The sequence below is a fragment of the Diospyros lotus genome, chromosome 5, assembly GCF_014633365.1.
Source record: "Diospyros lotus cultivar Yz01 chromosome 5, ASM1463336v1, whole genome shotgun sequence".
Taxonomy (NCBI): Eukaryota; Viridiplantae; Streptophyta; class Magnoliopsida; order Ericales; family Ebenaceae; genus Diospyros; species Diospyros lotus.
Genome location: NC_068342.1, coordinates 40,825,894 through 40,837,729, shown reverse-complemented (window position 1 = coordinate 40,837,729; position 11,836 = coordinate 40,825,894). Strand labels below are relative to the sequence as shown.

General features: G+C 32.8%; 1 protein-coding gene across 1 annotated transcript; it reads left to right on the top strand.

Moving 5' to 3' along the window:
- The first annotated feature begins 5,373 nt into the window (after window positions 1-5,373).
- LOC127801058 (heat shock 70 kDa protein, mitochondrial-like) lies at window positions 5,374-9,547 on the top strand. The gene is made up of 6 exons (XM_052335873.1): window positions 5,374-5,538; window positions 6,795-6,871; window positions 6,949-7,027; window positions 7,126-7,692; window positions 7,812-8,432; window positions 8,672-9,547. The coding sequence occupies exons 1-6, from the start codon at window positions 5,476-5,478 to the stop codon at window positions 9,296-9,298; spliced, it is 2,034 nt and encodes a 677-aa protein (XP_052191833.1). The 5' UTR covers window positions 5,374-5,475; the 3' UTR covers window positions 9,299-9,547.
- The last annotated feature ends 2,289 nt before the right edge of the window (window positions 9,548-11,836 follow it).

Genomic DNA, 11,836 nt, shown 5'->3' with positions numbered 1-11,836 from the left:
ATTCCAGTTGTGGAAGGTTCGAGGAGAGAGAAGAAAATATCTGGACGGGGTCACGCTTTGAAGAGACAAAGGGGAGCGGGGATCAGGTGCGGCCTGGAACTCCCTTTTATCGAGCACCTGCACAGCTGTCGGTAACTGCGCTGTGAGTGCAATTGCGTCGTCGCAATTTGCTTCTAATACAGGGCTTTTTAGTCATTTCGAAGGAGAGTTTAGCCATAAGCAGTGTAATTTGGTTCAATCAAAATTGCCTGGAGAAAACGTGCTTAAATAGTAACTTGCATTAAATAAAACGATAATTTATGTGGTATTGTAGTTAAATTGGTCCCGCTCAGATAGATTCCCATCTAATCGGATAAAATTGAAATTGGAACAAAATTTAGAATCAAAGATCAAACCGCATAACGGCTCCTTCACGAACGGTTCAATCTGCTTCGATCGTATCAATCAAATTTGTACATACATACATATAATAATACAATCAAAATATACGTATTACTGTATTTACAGCATTTACAACCGTAAGTATTGTTGTATTTATAGCAAACGTACAGAGTAATGTTACAAACATACATATATATAATGATTTATTTGATTTTTGTCAAAAAGTGAGTGTCAAACCTGGTGGAGCCAATAAATAATTTTAGTCCCGATCAAAATATAATTTTAATTCTAATTAAATTATAAAAATTATAATTATTTATAATAATATATATAAAAAATATATAAAAATTAGCTGGGGCAAAACGTGGCTCTGCCACTGGTCAAACCTATATTTTTGTTTTTTATATTTTTATATTTTGTTCGTGTGCCATTCAATTTTTTTTGTTATTTTGATTATCTCTTTAGATTTATATTTTTTAGTTAACATGACTCATATATTTTGAGTCAATAAAATATTTTTTGTGTGGCATTTCAAATATTTTATTATTTCTATTACATCACTAGATTTGTCTTTTCAAGTCAATAAAATTATTGTACTTTAACATTAATTAAGTATGATGCGTATATTGTCATCTTTTTTTTTTTTATATACATGCGAATATATTAATTAAATTAACTCAAAAATACAAGTACAATAGTATAATAAAAAAAAAATTTGTTCGGATTGTCACATAAAAAAATCAAAATATAAAGATTAAATTGACTCGAAAATTAAGTTAAGGAGTGTAATCAACAACAACAACATATACAGCCTTTATCCCACTATGTAGGATCGGCTACATGAATTTTAGACTTCCATGTATTTCTATCTTTTGTCATATCTTTATTGAGATCCATACACTTCATATCAAACTTTAATGTCTCCCTCAAAGTCTTCTTAGGTCTGCCTCAACCTCTTTTTTTGATTAATTATTCTATTTCATCAACTCTCCTCACAGGAGCGTCTCTTGGTCTCCTTCTAACATGACCAAACCATCTTAGTCTAGTCTCTCTCATTTTCTCATCTATTAGCACCACTCATATCTTATTACGAATAACTTCATTTATAATTTTATCTTTTCTTGTATGGCCATACATCCATCTTAATATTCTCATGTCCGCTACACTCGTCTTTTACTCGTGTTAGTATTTGACTGCCCAACATTATGAGCCGTACAACAAAACTGGTCTTATAGCTGTCCTATATAATTTTTATTTCAATTTTAATGGGATTTTATCATCACATAACACCCCCGATGCATTTCTCCATTTTAGCCAACCTACCTTAATTCTATATGTGACATCCTCGTGAATTTCTCCATTTTTTTGAATCACTGATCCTAAATATTGAAAATGGTATTTTGAGGTAATCAAAATTTAAGCGGTGTAATCAAAATAATAAAATATTGAGGTAATTACAAAAATATATATATGAATTTGACTAAAAGTGAGACTAGATTAAAGACTAATTTTTAAAAAATTTCAAACCAAGCTTATTTGATTTTCAACCAAATCCAGTTTCTCTAATCAAAATTTAAACACTTTTAAATATCGATATTTTATATAACACAAATAATACACTGTATAATATGAAATATTTTTATACAATACAGTGCATTATTCATATTGCATGTCATATATTGGTACTGTACAATACATCGTCTAAAAAATGCAAGTCGATTATGAAACCACCCTTATATTGTTAATGTTAAATTTGCATCTCGATCAATATTTAATTATTTTTATTAACAACAGATAACAATTAAATTTTGAAATAAAATTATGTTTATTTATAAGATTTAATTTTATTTAAAACTAAAATTAAACACTACAGTAGATAAACTTAAAATTTTGTGTATATTTGAAAAGGGATAAGACTTAAGCAATGTGATTAAATAGTTGCGCACCGGGTAGAACCAAGTGTAGAGTTCAAGATTGAAAATAATGCTATTCAAAGCTATAATGTTCAAAGGTTCGAGTTGATTTAGAGATGGTTCGGTTTTAACAATTATAAAAGTTGTATGATTTAAGTATTTTTTATAATTTAACTTTAAAATATGGTAACAAAATTAAAAAATAAAATAAAGTAGCACTATATATTAAATATCATATTCTTTAGTATAATTATTTAATTTATTTGTTTTATTTTTTTTACTTTTGAGTTCATAAACTTATTTCGTAAGACAATATTTATTAAAATGAGTAAAATAATGCTCAATCAATAAAACTTATCTCTAAAGTTCAATATAAATTATCAAAGAATAATGAATAAATTAAGATAAATACTGAGATGATTTTTTTCTATGAAATTTATGCTATATTTTTCAGTTTATATATTGGTTAACAAATGCTATTTAGAGAAAAAAAAATGGACACATCTATTATCAAGCTAATGATTTATTTATTTTTTAAAATTAAACTTAAATTTTATATATTTTTGTTATTTGCACCTAATATTGTTTAAAATGATTTTTCTTAATTTGTTCATGATTCCTTTTTTTTTTTGTTAGTCTCGCTCTAAAATATTTAATTAATATTGTCCTAAAAACATTAGTACGATGGATCATTTCAAATTGAAGATAAATAAAAACATTAGTATTTAATAAAATTTAACAAGTACTCCCAAGATCCAACATAAAATGTTAAGACATAATTAGTTATGGAATAAAAGTTAACAAATAAAAAAGTAAATTAAATATGGCATAAAACTATTGTTTTAAAAATAATTAAATAAAAACATATTTTATAAAAAAATACATACATTTATAGTAAGTCACGCAATTTTTAGTACACTCAATGTACTTTAAAATTGATACCTTAAATCTTTATGCTCATAACTTATCACCCCAAAATGACAAAAAAGGAAAATAATGAATAAGAATGACAAGAAAAAAAAAATCAAGAAAGATAATAACCACTATCAAAAAATGATATTTAGCTCACAATTTTTTTTATTGAGATTATCGTTTTTACGCAGTCTCTCGCTGCTCGTGACCTCAATTTTAACAAATAAAATAAATCGCAGGTAGAGACTTTGTCTCACTACGCAAAATAAGAAATAGAATCCACGACTCAAAATAAATTGTGTTAATTAAGGGTGAACAACATCTAAGTTAAATTGAAATAATTGAAGTGAATAAACCAAAATTGTTGGTTCGGTTCGGTTCAAACTGTAAATCAGTTTGATTAGATTTTCAAGTTTGATAATTTTAATTATTTTGCATCAGTTTAGTTTTTATATTGAAAAAATTAAAATATTTGAACCAACAAAAATGTAAAAAACAATGTCCTTTTATATTATATATATTTTTTTAATTTGTTCAATTTGAATATCTATACGGTCGATTCAGTAGAGTTTTTAACATAGGTTTGATCTATTTGAACCGATCAAATACTTACCCCTTAGTATTAATCGTTAAAACTAACAAAATAGATATAATAAGAGAGTTTTTATTCAATAAATTTGATTATTCAGTAAATTATAAATATTTAATGTTAATATATTATTAAAAAATATATATATTTTAAAGTTAATGAATTTTGTAATATTTGTCCTATTATAATAATAAAATATGAATAAATAAATATGTTTTGAGTTTAGAGTTTTTTTTTTTTATGAAAACACTTAAAACAACTTTTTGTTGTTTTGAGTTTTATTTATATTGTTGCCAAAATACAACAATTAAAATTTGTGATGTGGGGTTCACTCGAGCTCGATGTCGGGTGAAGTTGGGTTGCCGCAAGAGATGTTGTCTCAAGGGAGGTTACTATTAGGATGCTCGCCGCAAGGATCCACCACTAGCTTTCGTCACTAACTTTTGCCATTAGCTTTCGCTACAAACTCTCACCACTAACTCTCGCCTCAAGTTCTCGCCATTAACTCTTGCCACAAGTTCTCATCACAAGCTATTGTCTCAAGCTTTCGCCATCAGCTCTTGCCACAAGGTTTTATCGCTAACTCTTGCCTTCGCCACGAGGTTTCGTCGTAAGGATTTGGCCCTGTCGATACTCAAAAACTGGGTTAGAGGGCTCGCGGGAATTTTCCCCCATGAAGACCCTCTGATGCCAAAGTTAATCCTGAATCCCAATGACTATTTCACGAAAATAGTAAAAGTGTATTTAAAGTGTTCAGATTTACCGAAGTTGGAAGTCCTGTTCACTATCTTCTAGCTAGATATTTATAGGACACGATTTTCAATGGTGGTTGGTGTTGACACGTGGCACTTACTGAGTGGAGCTCTTGGTTTTTTCGAAAGACATACATTATCGCAAAGTGCCACAAGGCCTTTGGGCTTGTTGTAGGGTCGGGTTGGCTGCAATGACCTCTTGGCAGGCGTGTAGCTTCAATTTGTCGGAAGCTTGGGGGGCTTGCGTTGGTGTGCCGCGAGCCCGCGGCATAGCATATTGCTGCGAGCTCACGGCACAGCCCATTGTCGCGAGCCCAAGCGGTCGGGCTCGCGGCACACTAGGATTGTCGCGAGCCCATGCTTGGGGCTTGCAGCAGGGTGCCACGAGCTTACAGCATAGCACATCAAATACCGTGAGCCATGCGGTCGGTTGAGCGGGCTTGCGGCACATTGCCACGAGCTTGGGTCAAAAACTTATTTAATTTATTCCTCTCATTTCTTTGGCACAACACTTTGCTATTTTTAAAAACAACAAAGAGAATGTGTTTTTATTATTTTAAAAAATTAAAAATAAAAAATAATTTAAAAATAACAAAGACAATGCAGTCTAAATTATACAAACTTACTAAATTAATTTTAAAGTACCAAAAATTTCCTTCAAAACGTGTCAATCAGGCAAGGGCGAATAAGTAATTTAAAATTTTGTTTATAGAAAGTAAAGTAAAATGGGTTTTGGCAATCAGAATAGAACTCAACCCAGAGTTCCTCTAGAAGCTTCAACTTCGGCCCAAAAGTTTCTGCCACGCAGCCGCTCTTATGGCCTCACTCTATAAAAGTCCTCCCTCCCTATATACAGCGCCTCCAAAGTCTTCCTCAAAAACCCTAAACCCTAGCACTTCGCTCTTCCTCTGCTCGATCAATTACTCAAATGGCGACGGCGGCGTTGCTCAGATCTCTTCGTCGGCGCGACCTCACCTCCGCCTGCAAATCTGTATGTACTCATTTCTCACTACCATCGCCACATATAACGAGATCTTGTTGGCGTTGTTCATTTCAGCTACTTCTATGCGTTGATTGCGCACATTCGATACATGCTATGTGTAATTCTTCTGCTTAGGCCATCTCATCGATGTTTGTTTTCCCAGAAATTGTTGATTATCATGAAGGTCTGTTTTCTCCGGAATCCATCTTCTTAGCAACCTAGTAGTACACACTCTTGTTGCTTGTGACGGTTCTCTGTTTTGTTTACACTCATTTTTGCGTCAGTCTGGGTTTTGGTGGCATTTTCTACGTAATCGGAACATATTTTGACGGTCTATCAAAATATGTGTGGGGAAGTACCCCTAGAAATGGTAGTTCTTCGAAAAAGAATATCATTACAGATTGATCTCTTGCTAATTTTTCGTGCTTTCTGATTGTCTGGTAATTGGATGGTCGTAATTTGACCACACCATTCACTCAGACAAGCAGTATGCATAATAATACTGGTCCATGTCAAGGGCTTGAAATATTTGTACCTTTTCTGGATTATACTTACCAAGGTAGTGTTCTTTCTTCTTCCCTTCCTGTGTTTATGCTAGCAATAATTTCCAGTATGTTTTCTCCTATATTGTAATCCCTTGCAATTTTCTCTTCCTGTTAGTTATTCTAATAGAATCCCTCTGATCTGTATGCATAGTTTGGCTACTTGGTCATTTGCGTTCCGCCTCATAACTTTGACTGATTTTGGTATTTATTTTTGTTTTCTTTTCCCATGCAGTCAGATGATGGGAATTTCTTGTATTTGAAATATGGATTTTAGGACTTTTTTTTTACTGCCTTGATCTGTTGGTTCTATTTGTGTATGATACGAAGTATTTTAATTCTATTTTCATGGCTTGTTATGATTGCTGCTAGTAACATTCCCCGTGTCATCAGAATAAAGGTTGGGTGATTTTTACAGCTTTAAATCAAAGCATGGCATGATGCAATCTTTGTATGAATTGATTCCGTGACTTGACAATTTTTCTACAAGTTGTTTCAGGGTCCATCAATGGTTTTCTTATATTTAATTGTACTAAATATTATATTTTTTCCTTCAAATGTGTGGATATTATGAACGTATACATTGATGTCTATTTCTTTTATCGAATCTTGGAGCTCCAATAGTTGATTGGGCCCCTTACATGGGGATTTCTTTTTATCTGGTAGGCTCTTTTGATGCATGAAACCACATATTGAGCATTATATTCTACAACTTCTTTGCAGGTGGTGGGTAATGCCAAGTCACCATGGGCTACCTCACATTTGGGTCATAAATGGGCTTACCTTGCCAGGCCATTCAGGTATATGAGATAAGTACTGTACAGTATGTTTTACCATCTCATTTCTTTTGGTTCTTACCATTTTCCTACTAAAACAGTTCAAAGCCTGCTGGAAATGATGTAATTGGAATTGACTTGGGTACCACAAACTCATGTGTAGCGGTTATGGAGGGCAAGGTTTGATCTAATCTTGGTCTAAAACCTCTGCAACTATTTTTGGTGAGATATTTATTTTTTACATCAGCTACCTGATTTACCCTTGACAATCTCTGTAGAGCCCTAAAGTTATAGAAAATGCTGAGGGAGCTCGGACCACACCTTCAGTGGTAGCTTTCAACCAAAAGGGAGAGCTTCTTGTAGGAACACCTGCCAAACGGCAAGCTGTAACTAATCCTACGAACACCGTTTTTGGGACCAAGCGCCTCATTGGGAGACGTTTTGATGATCCCCAAACACAAAAGGAAATGAAGATGGTCCCATACAAGATTGTCAGGGCTCCCAACGGGGATGCTTGGGTGGAAGCCAATGGGCAACAATATTCCCCAAGCCAAATTGGTGCCTTTGTCCTAACTAAGATGAAAGAAACTGCTGAGTCATACCTCGGGAAGACAGTTACAAAAGCTGTGATCACTGTACCAGCTTATTTCAATGATGCTCAGAGGCAAGCAACAAAGGATGCTGGGCGAATTGCAGGTCTTGATGTTGAGAGAATCATTAATGAGCCTACTGCGGCTGCACTTTCCTATGGTTTGAACAATAAGGAAGGTCTTGTAGCAGTTTTTGATCTTGGTGGCGGAACCTTTGATGTTTCCATTCTTGAAATTTCTAACGGTGTTTTTGAGGTATGCATATTGGTACTAATAGAAGAAGCTTGTTCGTTCACTTTTTGTTTTCGTGTATCCACAATAATTCTTTCATTTGTAGGTCAAAGCAACAAAACAATAATTCTTTCATTTTGTAGGTCAAAGCAACAAATGGTGATACATTCTTGGGAGGGGAGGACTTTGACAATGCTCTATTGGAGTTCTTAGTGAATGAGTTCAAAAGAACTGAGGGAATTGATCTATCGAAGGACAGGCTTGCTCTCCAGAGGCTACGGGAAGCTGCCGAGAAGGCTAAGATTGAATTGTCATCAACATCCCAGACTGAGATCAACCTGCCATTTATCACAGCTGATGCCTCAGGAGCGAAGCATTTGAATATCACATTGACTAGATCGAAGTTTGAAACATTGGTTAATCACTTGATTGAGAGGACAAGGCCCCCATGCAAGAGCTGTTTGAAGGATGCTGGCATAACAACCAAAGATGTGGATGAGGTTCTTCTTGTGGGAGGAATGACCCGTGTTCCTAAAGTGCAGGAAGTGGTATCTGAAATCTTTGGTAAGAGCCCAAGCAAAGGTGTGAACCCCGATGAGGCTGTTGCCATGGGGGCTGCCATCCAGGGTGGTATTCTTCGTGGAGATGTTAAGGAATTGCTCCTGCTAGATGTCACTCCACTCTCACTTGGTATTGAGACACTAGGTGGTATCTTCACCAGGTTGATCAACAGGAACACAACCATTCCAACAAAGAAAAGCCAGGTGACACCTCATTCTCCAATTTGCAACATTATTGTTATCGTTAACTAGAGATTGATTATTGTTTTTTGCTGTGGACAATTAATGCAATAAGTGTCATTCTGTCTCATGGATACCAGACTTGCAAATATTCATTAAATAAACTAGTGCCCGTAACAAAGGAACTATTTGGGAACTAATGGGAGTCTGCCGTACTATTTCCTGAGTATTTCTGCGTTTCTGAATGTTATTCGTTGTGCCAGGTGTTCTCAACGGCAGCTGACAACCAAACGCAAGTGGGTATTAAAGTACTGCAAGGTGAACGTGAGATGGCAGCTGACAACAAGATGCTTGGTGAGTTTGAGCTTGTTGGTATCCCACCGGCTCCTAGAGGCCTTCCTCAAATAGAAGTGACATTTGATATCGACGCCAATGGTATTGTTACCGTCTCTGCCAGAGACAAGACCACCGGCAAAGAACAACAAATCACCATCCGTTCTTCTGGAGGCCTCTCAGAAGATGAGATCGAGAAGATGGTGAAAGAAGCTGAGATGCATGCTCTGAAGGATCAAGAAAGGAAAGCTTTGATTGATCTCAAGAACAGTGCAGATACCACCATTTACAGTATTGAAAAGAGCGTTAGCGAGTACAAGGATAAGGTTCCAGCTGAGGTCATTTCAGAGATCGAGTCTGCTGTTGCAGACTTGAGGAATGCGATGGGGAAAGACGACATTGAGGAGATCAAAGCCAAGCTTGATGCTGCAAACAAGGCTGTTTCAAAGATTGGACAGCACATGACAGGAGGCGCCGCCGGCAGTTCTGGCTCTGGAAACTCAGAGGGCGGTGAGCAACCTTCTGAGGCAGAGTATGAGGAGGTAAAAAAGAAGTAGATGCCTATACCAAGGCTGTTAGAAATTGAAAGTGAATTTCTCCTACGAGATGAGGTTCAAATTTTTTCTTAATGTTCCATTGATAGAATGTTTTGTATCTAAAACTTGGAGCATTGTTTTAGCGGAAGGTCCTAGTTTATGGGGTGGTCCTACTACACTCAATGCTTTTTAGAAACTCTTACTGATGGGTTGAAATTTTTGCAGAAGAGATTTCCTGCTGAAATCTGAGTTTACTCTGTTGTTTTCTCATTGCATTCTCAATAATTATTCGATACTAGTTTATACTCATCTTTGAATGGTGCATTGGATCTCGATAGAATTAAATAATTTTTAGGGTCTGGAATTCTTATCATTGTACCCTTATTGTCCAAAATTTTGGACAGAACAGTCTTACTTGGCTTTTTGTCCATTTCACAAATTCTAATTGAAATTCGTCCTCTTATCCTCAGACAATTATAATGTTATCTTAACAAGAACCCTAAACCCACTCATTAAAATAACCCTTCTTTTTTCATTTTACGTTCTTATTTGTTGATTTATTAGTTTAGTACTCTACAACTGAAGAACACTTTGCTTGAATTGATCAATTTGGACAGAGAAAACAGAGGATTTGTATGCTTAATAGAGCGCCCTATGTTTCACCAGCTAATACCTTCAAGCATCTGTCCTTTTTGATGGGTAACATGACACAGCAAATAGAGGCTTCTCTTAAGAAATGTTTAGGTCGTTTAGGGCAGTTACTTTAAACTTAAGAACTCAACAGTCGTTCTTTTTTCTTCTCTGAACAGAATTCTTTAATTCTTTTTTAAATATAATAATATTAATGCATGTTTTGCTCAGAACATAACTCCAGCAGAAATAATTTTTGGATAATGTTATATAATAAATTTAGGTTAAATTTATATTTTTGTCTTTATATTTTTATATATTTTTTACACATAAAAATAAGAGTGTGACGTGTACCTTATTACATCTTTTTATTTTTTTTTACACATAAAAATATATAAATTAAATTAATTCAAAATATATATCTAAAAATGTAAATGAAAAAACAAAAAGTTCAAATTACCATAAAAAATGTCAAAATATACAAATTAAATTGATTCAAAAATTATGTTTATGAGTATAATCAAAATAATAAAAAGTTCGAATAATCATAAAAAAAAAAAAGAATCAAAGTACATAGATAAAAATATTAATTTAGCCATAAATTTATTTCCTGTATTGGATGATGTAATTTATTAGAGCAAACTTAGTTGGTAACGGTAAAAATAATTTTTGTACTTAAAAGGTTGCAAACTTGAATTGTTAAACTAATATTTTAGCAAAGTAAATGTAAAGTACATTTAGAGAAGTCATGACATGATTCACGGGCTTTGTTGCATATGCAAGATGTTATAAGTGTGCATAATTACATATAAAATGAAAAATATGATTATATAATAAAACAAGGATCTATATGTATGTATTTTATGAGCATGATGTAATTTGGTAATCATATATACATATAAATCCTTCACAATTCAAATATATATTGCACGTTAGCCCACTTAGGCCCAATCCAATAATATAATGTATAATGTCTCCATGGGCATAGCTTAGCGGTTGAGACTATACACAAGTTGATCCCAAAAAATTCTAAACTTTAATCATTATATAGCTGATTAAGGTTTTATTCCATGTTCAAATTTCGTTCTTAGATTTTGTGATTAACCTATTATGTACAAATTTTAGAGCTAAACTATGGGACCTTTAAGGTAAGGGATTTCATTTTTTGATCTCAAAAAATATAATATATAATAATTTAATTAAAACAAACATTTAATATATATATATATATATATATATATATCCATGGCCCCGAGAATTGTGGAAGAGTTCATTTGCCTTGTCTGTTCCTATACTTGAAGGGGTGGGTAAAATTTTAGTTTACTAAAAAATGAACAGATTAAAATAATCGATTTAGTTAGGTTCAAATTAAGAATTGGTTCAATTTAATTTTTAAATTTAATAATTTTAATTAATTTAATTTTATATTAAAAGAGTTAAAATAATTAAACTGATTAAAATTGTCAAATAACGTTATTTTTTTCTAACATTATTTTTTACTAACATTTTAGTACAAAAATAGAAGAAGAAACTAAGATGTTTTGTTAGTTTTTTTTATTATTTTTTGAATTTTTTTCGATAGGTTTGATTTTTTATTTTTGGTATTTATTTAATTCTTATATTTATTTAGTCAATTTAATTTAATTTTTAACATAATTTTAATTATTTTATTTTAACGTTATTGAATCAACCAAATGCACACTCCTATATATTTGAGTTTACATAAACTCTAAATCGATAATCAACTTAAATTAAAACGATTAGTATGATTTAATTTTTTTATTAAATTTGTTTAATTTTATAATTTAAATATTAGACTCAATAAAGATTGATTTAGACTTCACTTTAAATTTCTAATGGAGCCAAATCGGTCAATAAAACAAATTAGTAAAATTATTAACGGTTGTCTGTTCTTATTTAGAATAAATT

Excerpts from the sequence above, each read along its gene's own strand:
- LOC127801058 (XM_052335873.1), top strand. The coding sequence starts at position 5,476 with ATGGCGACGGCGGCGTTGCTCAGATCTCTTCGTCGGCGCGACCTCACC. Across the intron at positions 6,872-6,948 it reads TACCTTGCCAGGCCATTCAG|TTCAAAGCCTGCTGGAAATG; the intron begins GTATATGAGATA and ends CTACTAAAACAG. Across the intron at positions 7,693-7,811 it reads TTTCTAACGGTGTTTTTGAG|GTCAAAGCAACAAATGGTGA; the intron begins GTATGCATATTG and ends TTCATTTTGTAG.